The 25,029-nt window shown below is 34.3% G+C and overlaps 3 protein-coding genes across 5 annotated transcripts; 2 read left to right on the top strand and 1 right to left on the bottom strand.

Moving 5' to 3' along the window:
- Positions 1 to 630: 630 nt before the first annotated feature.
- Positions 631 to 9,818, bottom strand: LOC123914156 (peptidyl-tRNA hydrolase, mitochondrial). Of its 2 annotated transcripts, XM_045965176.1 has the most exons (9): positions 9,502 to 9,818; positions 9,253 to 9,337; positions 9,089 to 9,156; positions 5,718 to 5,768; positions 5,547 to 5,620; positions 2,573 to 2,631; positions 2,413 to 2,489; positions 2,102 to 2,269; positions 631 to 865 (listed from the first exon to the last, which is right to left on the bottom strand). In XM_045965176.1, exons 1-8 carry the CDS (start codon positions 9,607 to 9,609, stop codon positions 2,135 to 2,137), a joined length of 657 nt encoding a protein of 218 aa, XP_045821132.1. In that variant the 5' UTR covers positions 9,610 to 9,818; the 3' UTR covers positions 631 to 865; positions 2,102 to 2,134. The 2 variants fall into 2 exon arrangements, with proteins under 2 accessions (XP_045821132.1, XP_045821131.1); XM_045965175.1 differs by lacking the exon at positions 631 to 865 and having other exon boundaries at positions 1,958 to 2,269.
- A 3,311-nt stretch (positions 9,819 to 13,129) lies between these two features.
- On the top strand, positions 13,130 to 22,694 carry LOC123914155 (importin-5). Of its 2 annotated transcripts, XM_045965174.1 has the most exons (20): positions 13,130 to 14,951; positions 15,058 to 15,261; positions 15,814 to 15,918; positions 16,574 to 16,639; positions 16,721 to 16,885; positions 17,211 to 17,285; positions 17,371 to 17,525; positions 17,966 to 18,101; positions 18,193 to 18,262; positions 18,389 to 18,516; positions 18,838 to 18,894; positions 19,460 to 19,645; positions 19,745 to 19,837; positions 20,528 to 20,613; positions 20,710 to 20,776; positions 20,877 to 20,943; positions 21,025 to 21,161; positions 21,342 to 21,433; positions 21,519 to 21,585; positions 22,046 to 22,694. In XM_045965174.1, the coding sequence occupies exons 1-20, from the start codon at positions 13,719 to 13,721 to the stop codon at positions 22,208 to 22,210; spliced, it is 3,354 nt and encodes a 1,117-aa protein (XP_045821130.1). In that variant the 5' UTR covers positions 13,130 to 13,718; the 3' UTR covers positions 22,211 to 22,694. The 2 variants fall into 2 exon arrangements, with proteins under 2 accessions (XP_045821130.1, XP_045821129.1); XM_045965173.1 differs by having other exon boundaries at positions 13,434 to 14,951; positions 18,193 to 18,516.
- Positions 22,695 to 23,508: 814 nt separating this feature from the next.
- Positions 23,509 to 24,523, top strand: LOC123914154 (ethylene-responsive transcription factor ERN3-like). The gene has a single exon (XM_045965172.1). It carries the CDS (start codon positions 23,701 to 23,703, stop codon positions 24,415 to 24,417), a length of 717 nt encoding a protein of 238 aa, XP_045821128.1. The 5' UTR covers positions 23,509 to 23,700; the 3' UTR covers positions 24,418 to 24,523.
- Positions 24,524 to 25,029: the final 506 nt, after the last annotated feature.

The raw sequence follows: 25,029 nt of genomic DNA, 5'->3' as shown, positions 1-25,029 counted from the left end.
ATTTCATATGCCGGTTTTATAAGATTTGAATTTTAATATGGCACTAAAGTCTATCTAAAATTGGTGGTTAGTACTTGATAATCATATAATGTGAGGAGTTCCAAGCATAATTCATCATATAATATTCTAATAACCCTTTTAATTGATTTTAAAAATATTTAATAATTTATTTAATTTAGACATGGAATATAAGTTTTCCCTCCACTTCCCTCCAAAATCCAACTCTCAAGGTAAGAAAAGAAAAACTTTAATGAGCAGCACATGACATCCTCTAAAACATTGCCGGCAGCAAGATCTTTCATGGCTTTGTTTGTTTCAATTTGAAAACAAGCCCAAATACCACTAAAGATCTCTAAAAATTGACTAAACTATAAACTTAATTTAATCCCCTAGATCCTAAAATAAAATAAGTTGATTTTTGACATTGTAACTTTTCATTCTATCGAAATTGTCAGAAAAAACACATGCTGTTAGGAAGCTAGTTTATAGTGATTTCTTCACAAAACTCACAAGATAGGGTCAACTACATAAATAAAATCACACCAAATGAACAAAGCTGGCATGTATGATTCATCACTATTGCTTTCGGATAACAACAATATACATTAATTAATTTTTCATTATTGCATGGTTGGATCAACATATACAGCTTGATAATATAATTGCAAGTTAGTTGCTTCAATTAAAATAAAATAAAAAAGTTCATACTCCCTTACCCTGCTCCCTATAATGGATCCCCATGTGATCATTCTACTCACCCAACAGATTGGTGTGTGAAGTAGTGAAATGGTGTATATGCACATTTATTTTTCTTGTGACCATTGTATTCATCATTAAGAAACCATTACTAGTGTGAAGAGGAATCCTAAACATAAATAAATACATTAAATATGTAGTATGAACATAGCAAAAGCAAGATGCAAAAGGTACAAGGACAGCTTATAAGGTACTACGGAAAATCAGATCTGTCATTATATTTTAATAAGGTCCCTTTGGGACGTGTAGCACATGGAAATTTACTAAATTCTGTGTTCAAAGTTCAAAACCAATTTCTGAACTTTCCAGCATGATGGTCGGATTTCACTATTTCAGAACAGCTGGATGTTATCAAGTCTTTAATACCTTCTGATTCAGACCATAACTCAATGTTGTATGATGAACAAAATAATGAAAATGTAAAACAAATGGGAATCAATTCCAACGTAGCAAAAAAATTAAGTTCAGCTTGTAAAAAAAGTTAACAAGAGTTATTATATTGTCAGTTTATATTATATCAACCAACGTTTGTGCCATAGAATTAGTCAATTAGCTATGTCACACATAAAATCAAATGCAGAGATCAAACTCAAGTTCAAGGCATAATGCTTAGGATTGAAAATCTCTCAAAAAGTCCTAGAAGATTAATACTACTAAGAAAGTAATTAAATTTAAATATACAATTAATAGGTCAAACAAGTGAGCAATATTTTTTTTGGTCAAGCAAGTGAACAGCATGAGTGATATTTTACCAAGTACCTACCAACTTGTAACTAATATCATTGACCCCAAGTCTTTATTAATGTTGAACTTACTTAGAGTGTGAATCATGTTCAATTTTTATCCTTTTCTTACCCAAGTATTCGTAACCACTATCTAACCTTCATCAAACTATCAAGTCATATATAGCTAATGAACAGGAATTTTAATTTAATTTCCCAATTTACATTTTATAGTCACTTCCAAGTTGATTAACTTAGCTTGGATTTCTAAAGAACTGTCATTCTGATCATTTACATGTCGCATTTCTCTGCCAACTTTATGATTGATACCATATAGCGCATATACCTCTATGATTAGCAGTAACAATAGCAAATACCATAGAAGCCCCTTTTGTGAATTTTACGCGCTAGACACAGCTTACCACTCAATGCATTACAAAGACAACATCCAAACTAAAACAAGTCAAGATGGGAAAAACTTACAAAAACACTAGAAAACCTGCATAATATATATACATACTTGATGAATGTTTACAAAATTTAGCCCATTTTATCCTTATGTTTTACACATCAATGCACGCCTAGGCAATAATCTATTGCAAACTTAAAAGCGAGGAACTGACCATATTTATAATGCAACTTGCAATCACGGAATCCTACCAAACTGGTAATGTCTGCACTCTTAAGTGCTTATATTTCTGTTCTTTGTTGAACCTCTTTGCACTCACTTCCAAACCTTTAGATAGAAGGAGCTTCAAGGCATCAATCCCCTCATGCAAAGCCTCGTCAATCTGTCCAACATGAAAGATAAGAGAAGAAACACTGAACAAATGAAGATTTTTGAAACCTTAGTTACACTAGAGGAACCAAAAGTACATTCAACAGTAAACCAAGAACATTTGCCATTCAAAAAAAAGGTAAACCAAGAACTTACTCGTTGTCTAGCTGTTACATTAAACTTTTGAAGCAAAAATGCTTTAGGATCCATTTGTCCAGGAGGCTTCCCAATCCCTATTAGCAAAACAAATTGAAAATAAAATGCTAATGATCTAAAAGCAGGGGGAAAATAAACAGTTTGTAACAAAAATACTAACCAATTCTTAGACGAGGAAATTCACTATTATCTCTGAAGTGATAAATAACACTCTTTAGCCTGGATCATTGAAAAGCACGAGCAGAGTACAATATGAGTGATAGCACATGAGAGAAGCACTTTATTAGAAAAAATCAGAGATAACAAGATTTCATGAGCTCAATTTTTAGCACAATTCATCCCATAAACAATATTATTGAATCATAAACACCTACTTCAGACTTCATGTTAAAAAACTAATTTTCCTTTTCACCTATAATAGTGTAGTGCAGATATGACAATATACGGCCCCCTCAACAAGCAAAAATGTTAGATGGCGGATCATGCCGGCCAGCCAAAAATCCGTGGTGGATGGCTTTGCGGACTATGATGGAAGCATCAGGGATATTTAGGTATGTGTATACACGTAATCTAGAAAGAAAGAAAAAAACTAACATATGCAAAGAAACCGATTTGATAGGAACTGGCGTAAGTTTCATAATAACATATCATAAACAACTAACATGTCTTATGTCCATCAAGTTCAAAACTCCAACTAACAACGTGATAAACCTGAAGCCCAATATAGTCATTTTCTTTGTTGTCTAGTGAGGCATACCCATCTTCCTATTCTCTTTTAAATTCCTTGAAATTGTCCACAAATTCTAATAGGGTACCAGAAGTCTTGAACAAGGATTTATTTGGAGGAAAAGAATAACAACTCAGAGGATAATCCTCTCAGTCACCTAGCCAACACACTAGGCATCTGAATCTCGAAATATAGTAAAGAGCTGCTTGACAGTAAGCTTATCTATTATAGGTTTCTGGCTAACCACTGACTATTTATAAGTTTTGAGAAGGTTTAACAGTATAGGGCCCTAACAACACTCAACTCCTCCAAAGGAACCATGCCCTCAAGGAACATAAATTAATTCTGATCATAGTAACCTCTACCTGAGTCATCTGTCTAACTGGTATGTTGAAACATTTAATCAACATCTAATCCTAGTCCTCACCATTCTAATTAACTGCTTTAGCTCTAGCACCTGCTCTAGTAGATAATATTCATTTCAACTTATCATTCCAGATACAATAGGAAAATACTCTCTTCCTGCCCTTTTCCTGCTGCCTTTTCAAGTGTATAAGTATAAGTTTGGGTGAGCTCTAGATTGTGGTGGAAGCTGGGATTTGAATGCAACTATCCCATTTGCTTGAGTACCAAATGAACACCCATAGCACCTTGTGTCCAACTTCGGATGCAATATGTTCAACATATAGTCATAGACTGCTGCATAAGGGGCCTGATTTTCGACTTTCAAGTAAACTGACAAGTGCCCAAGCACTTGGGCAACCCTCCCTTAAAAGCTAGATGTTGAGGGGGAAGAACCAAGCCACTAAAGTACTCCACTAAACAGAATACTACTAAATCTGGAACTTAAGCTCCCATAATACCCAAGTTTCCTATCATAAACCCGGACATTTTTCTCCACCTTCATCCTTATTTGATGATAAGCATTCCTCACTTATGTTCCCAGGCCTCAATGTCACCTTATTTCTTTTCAAAATAGCAGTTTTCAACTTTCTACGAAACCAATCCTTTTGGCTCTGCTTAGCAACATTATTTCCCCTTATCGCACAACTTTGTTACGAACTCCCAGTAGTTGTCAAGCTCATCTTCACTTATACCATATCTTAGGTTCTCAATATCAAAATATATCATGCTTAGAATTTCAATATTGCCTTCCTTCTCTTTCACTTTTTGTTTTGTACCAAGCTCGTTTGTACTCTTCAGACACTTGGAAAAAGTAGCAACATTGCCCCTCTCCTCTTCCCCATTAAATGATCCATTGTGATTTTTCCACAAAACTACAAACAATGGTTTCCTTCTAATGATTGGCAATATATCCATCCTAGATAAGTCCTATTAGTAGCCCTTGAAGATGAGGATGAAATTTGCTCTTCAGTTGCCATTGTTGAAAGGGAACAGATGAATGAAATGCTACTAAAACAAATCAACAACGACAAAGTGTAAGAGACATGGCAGCAGTGTCAAAATGAGGAACATGCTTGAATATGAGAACAGAATACCAGAATGAAGACAGAGAAATATGGAGATGACCAAAGGAAAAAAGGAATAAAAAGTAACGGAAGCAGAGAATACGATGTAGATAAAGAATATAAAGAGAAGGAAATAACAGAAGCGGAGAGAGGAGATAAAACAGAGCAAAAAGAAAAAGGAAAGAGAATATATATAAATAGGAAGCAGAGAGAAGGGATACAAAGAAGTAAGGGGAGGCGGTAAAACACAAGAACAAAATAAGAAATGAAAATGTAAGAAAATAAGGAGATAAAAAAGAGCAGAATTAAAAAGAAAAAGATAAAAAAAAAAATGAAAGAAAGAAGATTGTTCACCAAAAGAGGCTGCTGCCTGCTATGCTGAATGGTTGTCGAACCCAAAAATAGGACGTGGGATAGTATGGTCACTGTAGATAGAAAGGATGAACAGAGAATGATGGGGAGAGGAAAATATGATGAACATAGCTGAAGAAAGAAGTGTATGAAGCAGCAGTACCATATCCATGCTTCAATGGCAGCTGCCAGAACCATAGGCTCCATGCGAATGGTGACTATCATAGCCCACCACCATAAAAAATTGACACACCATGCACCTCTATGATGCCTGTCCCAAAATTTGCCATACTGTTGTGTCGGCAATTCAATAACACTGAATGAATAATTGGGAATCTAAAATTCCACTGAGAATGGATAAAGAAAGACTATGAAAACACTAACATACAAAATGCTAATAGACTGTTCTTCTACTGAAAGATATCCCTCCACTATTTAGAGCATATACAATTTTTTAAGTAATGGGGGTGTTGATATAAAATAATATCATGTTGCATGTATTCCATGAGAAACTAACAATCTATACATATATTGACGCACACACACATAACAGTAAATGTGTTCACAATTATCATATAATTGAGTACCCTTTATGGCTTCCATGACCCCCTTTGTCCTGAAGACGAAGCACCCCACATGGCAGGTTCATGTCATCATGGAACTGCATCCATAAAAAACATGTTGAATAAAGAAGAAGAACACACCTATGTCCAATTAGAAACTTGAAAGAGAAGTAGCAACAATATGTAATAACTTACAACAAGCACTTGATTAAGGGGTAACTTATAATAAGCAGCCAGCGGTCCTGCCTGCAGTAAAATAAAGAGTCAACATAATTGATAATTAGCATAAGGCTTCACACATAGCTAAACCTAAAAAATAAGCAGATGAATTTATGAAACCAGTTCTATGCTACTTCAAAAACTGAAACCTCACACGGGATTGATGTCAGTATACTGCCTTAGCACAGCAAAAAATCGGCACTATACAAATAATAAAACAGTAAAAGCAGACAGGAATGAAATATAAGCAATCAGCCATGACTCCCATGAGTGCCATTCTCAACCCTTAATTATTTGTATAGAACTATCTTCTATTTTACATTTCCTCTTCACCCTGGGTTTTTTCTTATTAAAAAGATTAAGGGTATTCACGAAGGATTTTTGTTTGACAAAAAAGCACTGATCCACAGCAGATTTGTAGAAAAGCTACCTTTCCCTGGAACTTTTTCTTCTTCTTTTAATTATCTCCAATTTTAACTAATAGTACCAAATCCATGACTTCTTTGTTCATTATTTTCCGCAACAACAATAAACTTACTCTCCGCAACAACTAGAAACTTACTCTACCATGTACTAAATTTAAAAAATGGTGAATCCACATGCATGAAGGAATGCGAAAACAGTAAAATCTCCCATAGGAAGTAACCAAATAAGCACAACCTACAAATACAACACAAAACTAAACCACCATAACTGCCTCAAAAATCTCTCAGAAAACTCTCTGCACAAAACACCCACAACAAAAAGGATGGTCTAATATTGACATAAGCACAGAACAATACTAAGACAACTAGAAAATCTTCAAAAAAAATCTAATTGAACCTTTTAATATTTTTGTCAAACTTTCTGCACAAAACACCCAAAACAAAAAGGATGATCTAATAAAAACAGAACAATACTAAGACAACTTGAAAATCTTCAAAAAAAATCTAATTGAACCTTTTAATATTCTCAGACATATTTTATTCTCATGGATGTCTGTCTCAATGATATTTTTCACTTTTTATCCTCAAGCTAAAAAGGGTGGGAATTTAAAATCCCCATGTGAATAAAACTCAACTACAACTTCCAACTACCACTCACATTTATTTCTATTTTTTATTTTTAAATTAAATAAATTGTAAAACTTTCCTAGCAAAAGACTTAACAAACACATGAGTATATGAATACCGTTCCTATGTGATTTCATACCTTGAAACAAACACACCCTAGGTATTTGAAGAAAATACCACCATCACCTCCCAATCCGACAGGTCAACCAACTTTAACCACATTGAAGTGATTGTGGATAATGTAAATTACTCATACTGCCCAAAGACCTAACAGAAATCATTCAATGTTTGGACTGAAGTTCTGGTTTATTCAACATCTGGACGAAGCAGAATTCCCTTTTTGGAACCAGCATTAGTAGATAATCTCGTAGAAGGATTATTCGTGTGCTTTAGGGATCTTGGCAGCCTAAAATAACGGTTTTTTTTTTGGGACAAAGGCAGCCTAAAATAACGGTATCATTAAATCATCTACACTCCGCTCCCTCTGTTTATTTGAAACATTCTAGACAGACTTAGCTGATATAGATGTAGTCATTGAATGCATAAGAGATCTCAACAAATATCGCTTAATTGAAAGTAGGTAGATACTAGATATATTTCAGAAGGGTAAAGCAGTGGGAGCAAAATAATCTTCATATCTATAGAGTGGAATCTTTCCCATGCATTGCAGTCCATGTCCCACAAACATGATAGTGGCAATAACAAACCCACAGGTTGATTTTCTAGAGAACGAACGTAAACAATGACGTGAACTAGAAAGCATGGGTACGGCATGGACAAAGAGATGCAATAGAATTCAAAAAAAATATAGAAATTAGCATTCTTATTAAAGTTTCTCTGAAGTGTCCTATATGAATGTGTCTATCACAGGTATGACATGGCACTACTACTAGAATTGTGTCTGTGCTTCCTAAAGACTATGAAGAGCACAGAAATTAGACAAATTACAAAGATCAATATGAAGAACACAACTGCTACACGGACCATCTACCAAATAGTTATGTCCGAGTAGAAGATTCAGATATTTGATTTGAGGAAAAACTACATTCGACAGCTAGATATCAATGCATAAAATGAAGTAATGAAATGTCATACCCAATAAAAAAAAATACAGTATCATGGATAAATATAGGTATAAGTATTGGATACAACATCATTTTGACCCAGGGATACACTGATTCCTAAACAACTAAGAGATCGGTAATGGGTACGGCAAAATATAACTTAAAACAGATATCGGAATTAAATGTATAATGCCACAAAATATATAAAACTATCAGAAGACATGAGATATTGTAAATGAAGAATAATAGTTGGGCCTTCCTTTGACTGAGAGGGGAAAAGTTGAGAAAATAAATTTTTATTTTTGCATCGGTCTATCTAGGTACAATACAAACCAACATTTATCGAAATATTTCCATCGTACTGGCACACAAGTCCCGTAAACTTAAAATAAAATAATTAAAGAATGCAGAGCAGAATCATCCAATGATGTCAGTAGAAGTATTCAATATGGATATACATCTTACGCTGATACAATAGACATGTTGAAGTATCATAAATGTTTCACACACAGAAATACACTCAATTACTAACAAAACTAAAGCATATGAAGTCCTTAATATGAGTGGGGCAAATCAAGATAATCATGTCCTTTTATTCAGTTATTCCTTCTTTTGTGAGAGTTTTCCACATGCGCAAGCATACAAACACCCATGCCTCATGGCTGTATTAACGATGATTTACAGTCTTCAAATTAATAATCTTTCTTGATTGCTAAACAATACAAACAAGAGACTCATCTGAAACCCTAAATTAACAAATGAAGTCCACTCTGATCAATTCTTAATTTACTCAGTCAACAATCTGCCATCGAGTCATCATTGACCACCTAGAAGACCATTTCATTGGAATCAAACATTGTCCACTCTATATCAGCAATGCAAGTCTGATGCAAACACCGCATTCCAGCAGTTCTTTTCAATTTCAATATTTTCCTATTACGGTTACCATGACCTAATCTCACGAACTTTCAATTTTTAGCTGCAGCTGCAACTTGCAACCATGCACGAAATGTTTTAACTTTTAAACTCACCACAATTCCAATCAACAAGAGTAAATTTCAATATTGTAACAAGAACAGCCGCAACCCCTCAGATTCAATTATTAATTTGAGCAACCAACATATAATCAAATGAACTCATATGTTAAGACATTTTTGCAAGTGAGAAATGCTTTAAACCACAAAAAACTTGTAGAAGCTAAACTATAAAGTAGAATATTTCAATTCCTTACCGATTCGCCACTGAGATTCATGTAAGTTTGAGGCTTTGCAAGGAAAACGGGAACTTCACCAACAAAACCTGTAACAAATTACTTTACCTAAAATTAAACGATTACAACAACAAATAATGAAAGAGAGAGACATAAAAAAGAAATATAAAATGGATCAAACAAACCTTTTCCAAAAATGGCTTTGCAATGAACCGTATTCATGTCAATCCCTTGTGATTCAGCAAATGCATCAATCATCTCAAAGCCTACCTGATTCAAACAAAAACATTTTCAAATTTCATCATCAAATTGCTAGTTCAAATACCAAAAAAGCTTCTCCAGAAGGAAACTAACTCCTAACAAACTTGTAACTGGATTTAAAAGTTGCTAACAGAAACTGTAACTAATAATATGCAGAGACTGAAATGAAGTACATTGTGTCGAGTTCCTTTGTATTTGTCGCCGGGATTGCCCAATCCAACGAAAAGCCAAGGGCGAGGAGCGACGGTGCAAAAGCAACGCCGGGATATTGTATTGAACATGTCTTCTCCCCAGAAGTGGAACGGTGAGAAGAAGAAAATTGAAGATAGTTCGATTCAGCTATTGGTGGAGGTGGAGACGGCGAATAGGCATATCGCCCGCCACGTGCAACTAATTCAGTTTTCCGATTGCCATGTTTAGGCGGTTAAGTTAAGGCAATCACGGTTTCGTTGGTTCGGGTTTGGTATGTGCGCTTTTGTGGGTCAATAAAAAAATCACACCCGATTCATATTGAACGGGTTCAAAGATTTGAAATTGGAATAGTTTGGTTCTAGCTAAGTTACTTTTTTCCAAGTAAGACTCTACCTCAGTTGGAAGGGACATCGTATTATATAGGTAGGAGCTCTGGTTCGAACTCGAAAGACTTCACTTATTTACCTTTTAGGTGGATTTTCTAGTCACTAAACTACTTAACCAAAAAAAAAAACAACTTTGTCTCGATTTTTTTATTTACTCATTTGGGCGTGAGGTGTGTGATTTAAAAAAAAAAAATAGTGCTCCTTTTAGTTTATCCTTGATTGTCAAAAATGTACAGGTGAGTAGGAGAAAAATATGCATGTGTATAATTGAATGTGTTTCTCCACTTGTGAGATTAGGAAATTGGGATTTAACATGGGACAGGCGGCCCTCAAAGTTGTTTCGGGAAAAATGATCGAACATGACAAAGCATGTTCTAAGAATCAACATGTTTTAATATTATTTGCTTCGATATTTTTAACTTCATGCATATCAATATTGTATCTCTTAGAGCTCTCAATATACTGTTTAGGAGGATTGATTTGTCTTTAAAAAAGGATTAGCGTCACAACTTGTTGTTTGTTTGTCTTCCATTCATGTGTAATTATCTTCAATGTATTATATATAACGAAGTTATATTTTGGCTCTTGGTGTTCTTTGATTTGAACTCTACAATTCAAAAATCCCTTACAAGTTGAATGTTGTTTTTCAAAAGAAAAAAAAAAAAAAAACTACGGGGAGTAAGGGAAGAAGAGTGGGACAACACGAGCACATTTTATCAACATTCTTATCATATGATGCGAAACCTATTGTCATCCTAGAATGTGAGCGACATTTTTTGGTAATTTTAAGGGTGTGCGAGAAGTAGTCATGGTGCGAAAAAGAAAAGGTCAAAAAACTATAGGGTTAAAAATAGTGTTCTGAATTGGGCCAAAGTTCATGTTTATCATTGTGCTCGGCCCAAAACTTTATGACCTAACCATCCCACTTCAAGAGTCTACGTTTCGTCGGATCCCAACTGACATAATCATCTTTGTCTGTAACATCTGACCAATAAATTTAGATCTTAATGATTTTGATTTTCGCCTTATAACTCACACTTTTGTCTTGTCCTAATTTTGAAATAGTAAACAGTATATAGTTTAGGCACCACATAAAATGAATGAATAAAATTTTTGAATTTAGAAAATGAATGAAAGTAGAGAGGGTATCTGGTCTTTTGGGCATTAGCCCTCTACTATACCAAAAAAAAAAAAGAGAGAGGGTATTTGGAAAAAAAAAAACTAATAATTATAATTTAATATGATTGATATTCGCGTTATATGCTGCTTGTTTGGGTAACTCAAATGGAGCTAAAGAAGTATAATACTTGATTAGGGCCCTTGATTAGTATATTGAATAATACTCCATCGAGTTGTCGTTAAGAAAGCACATTGAATCTGGTAGAAAGGAAAAAATATAACGTGATAATTATTAACAATACTAGTTTAAGGAGAAAATTAATTCACATACATTTATTTTTATTTACAGTGTTTCAAATCAATTCAAATAAATAATTGTAATCATGGAAATAACTATTCGAGATGTTCATATAATTAACCATGCCACATGTACCCTGTACCATGCAAATGTTTAGACCGTAGGTTTTATTTATGATTCTTTTGTTTGATGGGCAAGTCCCTATGCAGGGTAAAAACTAAAACTAGAAGGAGAGTATTGGAGAGGAAAATTGTAAAGGGTCATGCTAACCGGTGCCCCCGGGGCACTGGTTAAGGAAACCAAAAGAGGAAATTTTAAAATTGAAAATAACACTTTTTAGACTTTCGAGGCGTTGACTGCACAAACTTCAATATGATATTACTATATTTGGTTCCTTAAACAATGCCCCGGGGGCACTGTTTAGCATTTTCCAATTGTAAATATAGTCTCGCAAGTACAATTAAAAATGGTAATATATTGCATATACATTTTTATACTCTGTTGAATTTTTAATTTTGCCTTTGCAATAAACTTCGATTTTTAGAAACCGAATATTTTTTTGTCTTGAAAAAAAAATCAATTTTTAAAAACTAAAATTTACTCTGAATTTGCATTAAAAAAAATTATTTTCTACGAACCGAATTTTTTATAAGGGCAAATTAGAATATTGAGATGTATAAAAGAATCATGGGGTCGGAAGAGAAACATTTTTTTATACGACAACTTTATTTAGCTGTGAATGTGATACTAAATCTCACAAATTATAATTTAAAATAATGGCAATTATAATTCAAGATATTGTCTTTAAAAATAGTCAATTTGAACAATAAATTCAATATAACATCTTAAATTCGTATCATGTTTGTTACTATGCTAGAGATTGAATTTAATTTTTATATAAAATAAAGCAATAAAGTTATAGATTTTTTAAACACCCATTGCTAAGTATTGGAACAGATTTTTTTTTATAAGCAAAGATTAAATTATAAGGAGTATAAGAGCTATTCAACTCTTATAATTAAAGAACAATCACCTTATATACTTCGGAACATACAAGATACTTTATAAGTGAGTATTATAAATTATTGATTAACAAATCAAAATTGAGTAATATGTGATAAATATATTAAAATTTCTTATGCTATAATAAATTCATAATTTATTAATGTCACATATATGACCCGTGCGAATGCACGGGCAAGACGTCTAGTGTATAAACTGAGTATAAAGAATTACGGGGTTGGAAGACAAATTATTTAGGAGAAACCAAGATTGAGAATTTCACATTTTAATCACTTTATAGAAACCAAATATCATTTCAACTCGATTAGTAGCTAGTATTAGAGACATATAATTGAACCGAAAATAATTTTCTCTTCTTAACGTATGAGTCTAATTACTAAATTATTTTAAAATAGGGTCATGCTAACCGGTGCCCCGGGGCACTGGTTAAATAAACCAAAAACAGAAAGTTTTGAAAAGAAAAATACATTTTTTAAACTTTCGAGGAGTTGACTGCACAAACTTCAATGCCAAATTACTATTTTTGTATCCTTAACTAGTGCCCCGAGGACACTATTTAGTATTTTCCTTTAAAATAAAGTTTAAAAAAAACTAAATCCCAATTTGATATTGTTGATATTCTCAATCTTTCCACGGTTTGCATATGTCTATTTTCATCCTCTTCTAGCGTTTGTTTCTGACGAGCCACGGTGTATATTGGATTTGTACTGTCATATTTAGATACTTAGACTGATTGAATTGTCCTGTCATATTGTTATATTTACGTTGTTTATTTTGGGGTATATAGTAAGAAGATAAGATAGATAAAGGGTCGTTATCTAGTCACATATTTGGCTTATATAAGCCAAAACAAAAACCCATTTTCCATTACAAAATTAACAACAAAAAAATCCCTACAGTAAATGTGTAAAATTTTAACTTGACTTGAAAACTGGGCAGTAGACAACAATTACACACAGGTAAATTTAATTTAACAATTAAAAATTAGGAGAAAAAAAAGAAGAAAGAAATCAAAGAAATAAAGCGCAACCCTAATCATGATTCTATGACCTACAAAAACCAAACACAGCTAATAAACAATCGTCCATCACGCAAGTTGCACCCTAATTAGCCCCACTCCAGGTTACCCTAACCCTTTTTCTCATTCCCTCACCCAAAAAACCAAACCCATAGTGCCGCAACACAATTTCACCATTCTAAAAATCGCACATTAATAATCCCAAAACCCGCGTGCGTATAAAAAGAGATATATCGCTTACTACAACCCAAAGTAGCGAGTAATTCTCAGCATCATCATAATTGATTGAGAGGGAACCCTAACACACACTTTCGTTCTTCTTCCCTCTCACTCGCCGCCACAATCATCATCATCATGGATCCCGAGTCAACTCAGTTACAACAATCTCAACTCGCTGCGATTCTCGGCGCCGATCCAGCTCCGTTCGAGACTCTGATCTCACAGTTGATGATATCATCCAACGAAGAACGTTCACAAGCCGAAACTCTTTTCAATCTCTGCAAACAAACCGATCCTGATGGACTTGTTTTGAAGCTAGGTCATCTTCTTCATTCTTCACCTCATCAAGAGGCTCGCGCTATGTCCGCTATTCTTCTTCGGAAGCAATTGACACGCGATGATTCCTTTTTATGGCCACGTCTTTCACCGAACACTCATTCTTCTCTTAAATCGCTTCTTCTTTCTTCAATTCAATCCGAAAACGCCAAATCGATTTCCAAAAAGCTTTGTGATACGATTTCTGAACTTGCTTCTAGTATTTTACCTGATAACGCTTGGCCTGAATTGCTTCCTTTTATGTTTCAGTGCGTTTCTTCTGATTCGCCTAAGCTTCAGGAATCTGCTTTTTTAATTTTCGCTCAATTGTCTCAGTATATTGGTGATTCTCTCACGCCACATATCAAACACCTTCATGACATTTTCCTTCAGTGTCTTACTTCATCCACTGTTAATCCTGATGTGAGAATTGCGGCTTTAAATGCTGTTATCAATTTCATTCAGTGTTTATCCGGTTCGGCCGACCGCGATAGGTTTCAGGACTTGTTGCCGGCTATGATGACAACGTTGACTGAGGCGCTGAATTCCGGTCAGGAGGCGACTGCTCAAGAGGCTCTTGAGTTGCTTATTGAGCTTGCCGGAACTGAACCTAGGTTTCTCAGGAGACAGATAGTTGATGTTGTTGGTGCAATGCTTCAAATTGCGGAGGCGGAGTCGTTGGAGGAAGGGACTAGGCATTTGGCTATTGAGTTTGTGATTACTCTTGCTGAAGCTAGAGAGCGTGCTCCTGGTATGATGAGGAAAATGCCGCAGTTTATTAGCAGGTTGTTTGCTATTCTTATGAAGATGCTTTTGGATATTGAGGATGATCCGGCTTGGCATACTGCGGAGACTGAAGATGAGGATGCCGGTGAATCTAGTAATTATAGTGTTGGGCAGGAATGTTTGGATAGGTTATCTATATCTTTGGGAGGAAATACAATTGTTCCCGTTGCCTCTGAACAATTACCTGCATATCTGGCCGCACCAGAGTGGCAAAAGCGTCATGCTGCATTGATTGCGCTTGCCCAGATAGCCGAGGGATGCTCAAAGGTAGTCATGATGTTGAATATTGATTTTTTTTTTGTTTTATGTTATTATGAGAGAAAGACAAATAGAATTTACCGCTGTTGCTTTATGCTTTTATTATTTGTCTTAGGTCATGGTAAAAACTTTGGAGCAAGTGGTAGCTATGGTATTGAATTCCTTTCCCGATCAACATCCTCGTGTAAGGTGGGCAGCTATTAATGCAATTGGACAACTGTCTACTGATTTGGGTCCTGATTTGCAAGTTCAATATCATCAGGGGGTGTTGCCAGCCCTAGCTGCTGCCATGGACGATTTTCAGAACCCTCGCGTACAAGTGAGTTGTCCTATTTAACTAGTTAGTTTTTGACTCTGGATTTTCTCACAATGATTAAATATGAAAATGCCGTGACTTTTTGCAAGGGTTTTTTATATATGATTTCAATAAAAATGCAAGCAATATGTTGGATAAATCTTGTACATAGGTCCTTTGCAAATAAATGGGTTTATGAATTATGTTGAACAATGAATGATGATATTGGTTGGAACTAGGAACTAGTGTTTATATTTGTAGTTGGCAGATGAGGAACTACAAGTACAGGATTAAAAATTGTCTTAGTGTACCCACACTTACGAACATTTCACTTTTAGTTTCATATTGTCATAAAATGAGTGCCTTTTATGGGTCTCCTTTGTTTCATTTTATTCTTTATGTTCATCTTATATTATTCAATATTATTATTGCAAGCATTCAATATTATAAGTCATTGTTTGCTGTTTTTCCTTCTTTTTCTTTTTCTCTCATGTAACCAAAAAAATATTAGAAGTCATTGTATTTTAATTAAATAAACTTTGCGGTATGAATGTGTTCCTAATATTGTTCACACAGGCTCATGCTGCTTCAGCAGTGCTCAACTTCAGTGAGAATTGCACACCTGAAATTTTAACGCCATACCTGGATGGAATAGTTAGCAAATTGCTTGTACTTCTTCAGGTTTGTTTATATGAAGAGTAATGTATTTTACTTGGCATATTCCCTAATTATATTAACATTCCAAGTATTCCCTCATTATATTCCCTGAAATTTTAACTGTTGTGTTCTGTTCTACTTTAACATTCCAAGTATTCCCTCATTATATTCCCTGAAATTTTACCTGTTGTGTTCTGTTCTACTTTAACATTGTTTTGGGCTGTTCTATTCATGAAGGCCTTAAACTAAGTAAATAATGACAATTTAACTTAACATATTCCCTAATTATATTAAAATAATTAAGTTTAATATTCTCTTTATAAATCAATTCATAATAGCTCTTAACTACAAATACTTTTCTTATTTCCTTCAATCAACTATATTTAAATGGAAAATGTTAATTTAGTTTATGTAATGTGTGAGCGTAGTTTTTCGTGTTGGTAAGATCTTATGATCTTGGGTACGATCGTGCTACCTCCCTCCCGATCCTAGGTAATTACATAAGTAGTATCTTACAATCTTAGTAGCGATATTACCTGCTGCAATCTTGCTACCCCCATCCTGATCTTAGTCAAGATCTTGATTTTGACAATTTTGACTATTACTATGGTCATTTTTCTGAACCATTATGCCTGATTATCATTGGACTTCACTTAAATTTGTATATTTTGTCTTTCAGAATGGTAAGCAAATGGTTCAAGAGGGAGCCTTAACTGCTCTGGCATCAGTCGCTGATTCATCTCAGGTATTTACATAAACTCCGGGGTTTCAACATTTATAATTTCATTTCCTTGAATTACTCATTTTATACTATGATCTTCCTTAGGAACACTTTCAGAAATATTATGACGCTGTCATACCGTACCTGAAGGCTATATTGGTCAATGCAACTGATAAGTCTAACCGCATGCTTCGTGCTAAGTCTATGGAATGTATAAGTTTGGTTGGAATGGCTGTTGGGAAAGAGAAGTTTAGGGCTGATGCTAAGCAGGTAGGTAGTTATTGTTTTCTTTATACATTTATGCTGAACTCCTTTGAAAAATTGAAATTGATATGTTGCAATTGCAACTTTATGGATCAAGAATGGATGGTTTGTTTTTATATATTCTCTTCTTAAATCACTTTACTATCATTTGGAAATAAACGGTCTATAGTGAGAAAAGGGAAATTAACTGCTAAACACACGAACAAAAACAAAGAATGCATCTTCTTTTTCCGTTTTCTGTGAGGCACTTTTCTCTCTCTCTCTCTCTCTCATCAAGTAGATCTTTTATACTCTTAAATTTAATATCCTACATATGATGGTTTTTTATTAGGTTATGGAAGTTCTTATGTCCTTGCAAGTATCTCAAATGGAATCAGATGATCCAACAACAAGTTACATGCTACAGGTATGCTTTTTATATTACTTATAGCTTATACACAAAGTGCCAATTGGACTATATATTCAGTATTAACAACTTTAATTTGTTACAGGCATGGGCTAGACTCTGCAAGTGTCTGGGACAAGATTTTCTTCCTTATATGGAATTTGTTATGCCGCCATTGCTTCAGTCTGCATCACTTAAGCCTGACGTAACCATCACATCCGCTGATTCAGACAATGATATAGATGATTCTGATGATGAAAGGTCCCAATTTTAGTCATTTTCATAAATGTTCAAATTATTAATTAATGAATGGTGTATCTATCCCTTTTATTGTGCATGCCTCTTTTCATATTTAGATCTTATATGTTTGTTAGTAGTATAAGCATCGAGAGTTAAGACTTTTACTTTGTAGTTTTACTGGTTTTGTTGTATTGTTATCCGAATGATTATGCTCTTCACAGTAGTGCCCATGCTTTTTGACACCTGGGCACAAACAATATCCTTATTCACATGCTTTTTTGTACTCGTATCACATCAATTGCTTATTATGATTCATTTGATTTTTGAAAATTGGAAGCATGCATCATAATACATTGCTTATTATGATTCATTTGACTTTTGAAAATTGGAAGCATGCATCATAATACATTTTTGTTAGGCAATATTAATCTGACCAAATTTTATTTATTTATTTATTATAGTATGGAGACTATCACTCTCGGGGACAAAAGAATTGGAATCAAGACTAGTGTTCTAGAGGAGAAAGCTACTGCATGTAACATGCTTTGTTGCTATGCTGATGAGCTAAAGGAAGGATTCTTTCCATGGATTGATCAGGTTAGGGACTGTTATTTAACACTTCTGCATATTGAGGGTTGTCGAAACATTATTTTACATTGATTTTCTCATCAATTACTTTGTGATGCAGGTTGCAGGAACTTTGGTTCCACTCCTGAAATTTTATTTCCATGAGGAGGTTAGAAAAGCTGCTGTTTCAGGTATGATAATGATTTGTTGTGTGTTTTGTTCAGTGATTTTTTCTTGCGGTGTTAATGTGCTTTATCCTATTATCCTATTCCTTATTGTATTAATGTTTATGTTTATTATTTACAATATCCCTATAGCAATGCCGGAGCTATTACGGTCTGCAAAGTTAGCCATTGAGAAAGGGCAATCTCAAGGTCGGGATGTGAGCTATTTGAAGTTTCTGACCGACAGCATCGTCCCAGCTTTGGTGGAAGCATTACATAAGGTAATTGTTATTCAAGTTCATACCCATTCTTAATGATTATCCGTTCTTTGTTTTGTTACTGTGGAATTTATATGTTTTGGTTAAAAATTTATTACTTCTGTCTTTTGTTTTGAAAGTCTACAAGTATTTTTAATGTTCATATAAATCAACGCAAACTTTGGTGAGTGCATAATGTACTTTGTTAATTTACTTGTTCTAGTGTAGGTAAAAAATTGTGAATCATGATAAATCTAGATGATATTCTGTTGTACATCACCTGGCTTGGTTGCATCCCAAATTGACATTTCTTTCTAAAAGTCTTCCATTTCTGTTTGCTTGCAGGAACCTGACACAGAGATTTGTGCAACTATTTTGGATTCATTAAATGAATGCTTACAGGTTTGGATCATGAGATAACTTATTTACATGTGTCTTAATGTTTTTGCCTCAAGCATTTCTATTATTTATTTTTTCAGAATTTAGAATGTTATGTATACCATGCTAGGTTGATTTTAGAACTCACAATTGAAGACTCTTTCCATAAAAATAACATTTGAAAAGCCTCTCGTATGGAAAAACAATCTACATTCCCATCCGCACTGTTAGTTGATGTGCCTTCCCTGTCAATGTGTCTACTTATTTTTGTTATCTTTTTGTACATATGTTTTGTTACCACTTACTACTATATTTTTATCTCAACATTCAACTACTTATTTTTATGAGGCAAGGTGCTTCTTATGTAGTCTCCATCTCTTGTTGTTCACCGCAATATTACTCATTTTCTTCAATATCAAATGAAGTGTATGATTATGTTGATTATCGTTCATGAGTATCTTTATGAAATGCTTGTTAAGTATATTATGGCTCCATTTGTTTGTCTCTCCCTGCTCTCCCGGTTTACCTTTTCGTTAATTTGATGTAAATCCCTTTTGGTTGTTCTCTGATTTTTTTTCTCCTGTTATAGATCTCCGGGATGCTTTTGGATGAAAAGCAGGTGAAATCAATTGTTGATGAGGTAAAACAGGTGATCACAGCCAGTTCAAGTAGAAAACGAGAGAGAGCAGAGAGGGCCCAAGCTGAAGATTTTGATGCTGAAGAGGGGGAGATGATTAAAGAGGAAAATGAACAGGAGGAAGAAGTTTTTGACCAAGTTAGTACCTCCAGATAATATAGTTTAAACCATCATAAGTGCTCGGCTACTATATTTGTTTCTTGGCCAGTCTTTTATAATATTTACACATTGTCTCAGGTGGGTGAGATATTGGGAACCTTGATCAAAACCTTCAAAGCCTCCTTCTTGCCTTTCTTTGAAGAACTGTCATCTTATTTGACACCTATGTGGGTATGTTTTTCCAGGACAACTACCAAGTCTGTATTTAGTTTTTCTAATAATGTTAAATCTTGTTTATTCATGTTAATGCCTTACATTATTATGTTTTGTTTTTTCTTTGGTATAATCACGTATATATTTTACTGTCTTCTGGTAAATTGAAAAAGTGATTTACATGCAATATCTGTCTGATGTTGCTTATCCCTGAGCCTGGACCCTTGTAAAATTGCTATGATTTCCCTCTTTGAGTCACACTAATGGAAATTTTAGTTCACTTAAACGACAAATCTTCAAACTTGTTTCGAGTTTTTACATTGGGTGGTGTTTATGTGCAACATTAGATAGGGATTTAGCAAACTTCAAAGCACATATTTGCATTTATTGCACCTAACTCTGTTTTTCTTGACTTCTATCACTTTAGAGCTTTTTTATTTGTTTGGTGTTTTTACATCTTCATTCTCCGGTGCACTAGGACTGCAAGATTTGCTTTTCTATTAACTCCTAAAATTCATAATCTTTCGTTCAATTGTGAATATGCTGAGTGACTTCTGTTGTGTTCATTTTGCAAATTGAATGGTCTAATCTTCAAGCAGATTTCCTACCGAATTTGAGCCTATGGACTAACTTGAATTTTTTTTTTCTTTTAAGAAATAAAGCGTTTATTTCATTGTTTTGACTTTTAGTCTATTTTTTTGGATATAGGGAAGGGACAAGACTCCTGAAGAGAGAAGGATTGCAATCTGCATTTTTGATGATGTTGCAGAGCAGTGTTGTGAAGCAGCTATAAAGTAAGTACTTCTTATTTTAGATTCCCACTTCAGTGTGCAATGATGTTTATCTAGCTTAGTTTTGAATTTCATTGTATTTTGTTGCCAATTGAGCAGGTATTATGATACATATCTTCCATTCTTGTTAGAGGCATGTAACGATGAGACTCCTGATGTCAGACAGGTTAGGCATTATTCATTCTCTGTTGCTCAACATTGTGAATACCATTTTATTGTTTAAACATTTTGATTGGTAATATTGGTATTTCTTCATCTCTATGCAGGCGGCGGTGTATGGCCTCGGTGTTTGTGCGGAATATGGGGGTTCTGTGTTCAAACCTCTTGTTGGAGGTACTGCTTAATAAGTTAATATGCTAATGAACTTAAAAAAAAACCTTTGTATATTGAGTAACACATGTTTGGCTTATGCAGAGGCTCTATCGAGGTTAAATGCTGTGATCCAACATCCTAATGCCCTTCATTCAGATAATATAATGGCATATGACAATGCAGTTTCCGCTCTGGGTAAAATTTGCCAATTTCACCGGGACAGTATTGATTCTGCTCAGGTCTTTGCTTATTTTCCCTGTTTATGACCCGCTTTTATGGTTTTGCTCCTCTAACATGTTTAACAATACAATGCTAAGATCTATTCTGTGACTGCTTGCGTTTCTATTTTCTTAGGAGTTTTCTTATAGGAAAACATTCGTTTAGTTAATGTTTTTACTAATATCCTGCTGCATTTGCAGGTAATTCCGGCATGGTTGAACTGTCTGCCAATAAAAGGTGATTTGATTGAGGCCAAAGTTGTTCACGATCAACTTTGTTCGATGGCGGAGAGGTTAGCTGCTCTAACACACATTTGCTGCTGTGCTCTGGCATTTTTTACTATTGTTCTAGTTCTAAATTTCCTTATTTATATGCAGGTCCGACGGAGAGCTGTTAGGCCCTAACAATCAATACCTTCCCAAAATAGTTTCGGTGTTTGCAGAGGTTAGTTTTTCATCTTGAGTTGCTACTTACTAATCAGCCTGCTTTTACTAAAATTAAGTTGCGGGGCTAGGGGTGGGTTGTGTCTAAAAATGAGCAGAATTTTGTTTTTGATGAAAGGAATTTTAATGGGAAATCAAAGCTATACCAAGTGGGAGTATGATTGCTTCCTGAAAATATTAGTGTACACAATTATTTTTGGCATATGACACGCATCGTCATTTGCACAAATTCCTAACTTTTACAACTCCAGATTCATTGTTTTTTATCACCTCTGATGTTTATATGCCTCTTCATTGATACCATTCACATACAACTAGTTAATGTTTGACTTGACAGATTCATGACTCTCTCTCCCATGTTTATATTATTTGAGTCAAACCAGGTTTTTCTTAGGGTAATACATATTTGTTTTGCTTGAAGCTGATTCTCTTTCTAATAGAATCCATTTTATGTTAACTAGATTTTATGTGCTGGTAAAGACCTCGCAACAGAACAAACAGCTGGCCGAATGATTAGTTTACTCAGACAGCTCCAGCAAACATTACCACCCGCTACCCTTGCTTCCACTTGGGGATCTTTGCAGCCACAACAACAGCTTGCCTTACAATCCATCCTTTCTTCATAGTTTGCATAGCTTTGCTGATTGCAGTTCATCGTTTCTCCATAGCATCTGGGTTGGCAGTTGGTGTCTCGTCCTTTTTGGGAACAAGCTTTTTCCGGTTTGGTGGTTTCTATATTTGTTACCCATTCTTTTTGCTATAAGATGGTTTCCATCATTCATTATTGCATGGTGTTTTATAGCAGCATGGCTTCAGTTTTGAGAATGCAGAGTCTATTGTGATTGGAAAGGGAACTTTCTGTAGAATGTGTATAATATGAGTGTTCATGGTGCGATCGAGTCCAAAAGGAGGTTAGGCAGTTGCAGTGCTTGTGCTATTCCTCTTTTTATCCATTCTTACCATATTGCGTGAGAATATAGGGTTGTCTGTGGGGCAATTCGTGCAGTTTTGGCCTATTGTATTGTTTCTTTTTTCACATCAGATTCTGAAATGTATCATAAAATACCGATGCTATTTATTCATCAAGGTTGCAGACATTTGTTTATCCAATCAATAATTTATTTGTCCACAATCAAAAGTATGCCGCCTACGTTCCTTAATTTGCTATGGTATTTTTATATTGATAGTGTTAGGCAAAGTTCATGCTTTTTTAATATTTTTTATTTTAAGTATCAACTGGAAAAAAATATTCTCTGTAGTTTTTGAGGTGTTTCACTATATTAGATGAATTAATCCTTTTAAGTTTTTGAGCCGTGTTTTGGCTTTTGTGTCAACATTTCAAATTTATTGTGATAATGTGTTTTTTGTGACAGAAATAAGTACTCCTATCATATTTACCATGTATGGAAGTTTTGAAGTGTACATATATTTTTTAATCAAGTGCTTAATATTATACAGTAAAAAAAAAAATTGTCTGACTCAATTGAACATGTTTTTACAGTTGAACAAGCAATAAACTCGATGAAATTTCAAGCAAAACTAACCAGTTTCATCACCCTTCTGATTCTGGCACATGTTTCTTTGCTGTTACTTGTTAGAGTTTGTTTGATATATGTTAAACCAAGGATGGTGCCTTATTCACATGGTTTTTCTTGCATAACAACATTGGAGAAACAAGTTTCAAGATTACTATTGGCTTCATGTTTACTAAAACCAAGTTTTGCTTTGAAATATTATGTCATATGCCATATTTCACAATAGAAAATAAGTGGTGTGACGTTTAGGTTGAAATAATGTTTACATGCATCACATGTTCAAATGCTAAAGCATTTTAAAATCTATGCGTGAAAAACAACATTCTCTGTTAGTGGTCATCACGAATTTGGTTGACCAAACCAAAGCCACGATGATGATAATTAAATCATAAGGTGATGCCAACCACTACAGTTATAAGCCAAATACTAACCCCACAATTAAGGTATAGTTTAAAAACGAGCTCTCCACTACTCTAAACCAACTGAAAAGTGAAAATGAAACAAATCATATTATTTTTTCAAGCACACATATATATTTATGTTTGTGTTTTGTTTTGTCTATCTTGATTGCATTTGTAGTAATGGATATGGAACATAACAAACAAAAGAGCAACGGAGATGAACACAGTGAGAAACTGGTACTGAAGAATAGGTCCAAGTTTGTTGGAGTGAGACAAAGGGCATCAGGGAAATGGGCAGCAGAGATTAAAGACACATCAAAGAACATTAGGATGTGGCTTGGTACATATAAAACTGCCGAGGAAGCTGCTCGAGCTTATGATGAAGCTGCTTGTCTTCTTCGAGGTTCAAACACTCGCACCAATTTCTCTATAACTCATTCCATTCCGTCCAATTCTCCTATATCTCTCAAACTCAAAAACCTCCTCCATCGAAAATCAATCTCAAATCAACATCAAAACAAGTCCACTACGACGGCTTCCTGTTTTCAAGGTGCTCCTATTGATAATAGCATCATGGTAATGGAAAATGAAAACAATTCTTCTTGTAGTAGTGAAGAGTCAAAGTCTTTGTTTTGGGTTCAGAATCAAGTATCTGAATATAATCCTTATTATGGGGTTGATATGAATATGATGAACTGTTCATTGGGTCTTACACAAAATACATTGCAGTTTGATTATTCTTGGCCATTACCTCAACAAAGGATTAACGAGTTAACAATACCAAAAGATAATATGAATGTATATGGCATGGATGAGTTCTATGTGGAGAATACATACGAATCCAAGTATGAATATGATGTCAATTATCCTCTTTCCCACTTGTTCTGCTTCACCTGAGAGTTGTATGAAATCATGGTTTTTTAATTGATAATACGTGGTAGTCCTGATTTACTCTTTAGTTTGCATTATAATGTTACATTATTATGTTGTGAAAAATCCATCTTATTTTGTGATCAATTATGTGGAAAATCCATCATACTGTAAAATATTTAGTGCTAAGGAATTGTGCTACCTATGTTGACTCTTCAAATTCACCAAGTTGAGGTGTGATTGATTTCTTAAAAAACAAAAGACTAGACAGTAAAATATGCTTTATTAATCTTGAATTACAAGTAAATAAGTATTTTTGTCCTTTAATCAGTTTAGTTTTGCAAATTCCCAAAGTAGTAATTCAGTCACTTAAGTTAAAAAAAAACGTCACTCAATGTAGTAATGTTTCTGAATTTAGCAGGTTTATATTTGTTTGATATAGTAAAAGACAAATCAAGGAGTATTTTGATGGAAGGACAAAATTAAGAGACTATATGTCATTTTCTGAATTTATGAGGCTAGATTGATAGAACATTATAATTTCAAAACAAAAATGTCTGTTTTCTTTCAAAATTACTTATCCATTTGGCTAAATTACATCAACATCAATGAAAAAAAATCAGTATCCACCACCTACTT

This window comes from Trifolium pratense, linkage group LG3 (assembly GCF_020283565.1).
Source record: "Trifolium pratense cultivar HEN17-A07 linkage group LG3, ARS_RC_1.1, whole genome shotgun sequence".
Taxonomy (NCBI): domain Eukaryota; kingdom Viridiplantae; phylum Streptophyta; class Magnoliopsida; order Fabales; family Fabaceae; genus Trifolium; species Trifolium pratense.
Note: the sequence above shows the minus strand (reverse complement) of the source record. Positions and strands in the feature narration are given on the sequence as shown.

Coding starts and splice junctions, on each gene's coding strand:
- LOC123914156 (XM_045965176.1), bottom strand. CDS start 9,609: ATGTTCAATACAATATCCCGGCGTTGCTTTTGCACCGTCGCTCCTCGC. Junction 9,338..9,501: donor ACAAAGGAACTCGACACAAT/GTACTTCATTTC, acceptor TGTTTGAATCAG/GTAGGCTTTGAGATGATTGA. Junction 2,632..5,546: donor GGTCATGGAAGCCATAAAGG/GTACTCAATTAT, acceptor TCAATGATCCAG/GCTAAAGAGTGTTATTTATC.
- LOC123914155 (XM_045965173.1), top strand. CDS start 13,719: ATGGATCCCGAGTCAACTCAGTTACAACAATCTCAACTCGCTGCGATT. Junction 19,646..19,744: donor AGGAAGAAGTTTTTGACCAA/GTTAGTACCTCC, acceptor ACATTGTCTCAG/GTGGGTGAGATATTGGGAAC. Junction 21,162..21,341: donor ACAGTATTGATTCTGCTCAG/GTCTTTGCTTAT, acceptor CTGCATTTGCAG/GTAATTCCGGCATGGTTGAA.
- LOC123914154 (XM_045965172.1), top strand. CDS start 23,701: ATGGATATGGAACATAACAAACAAAAGAGCAACGGAGATGAACACAGT.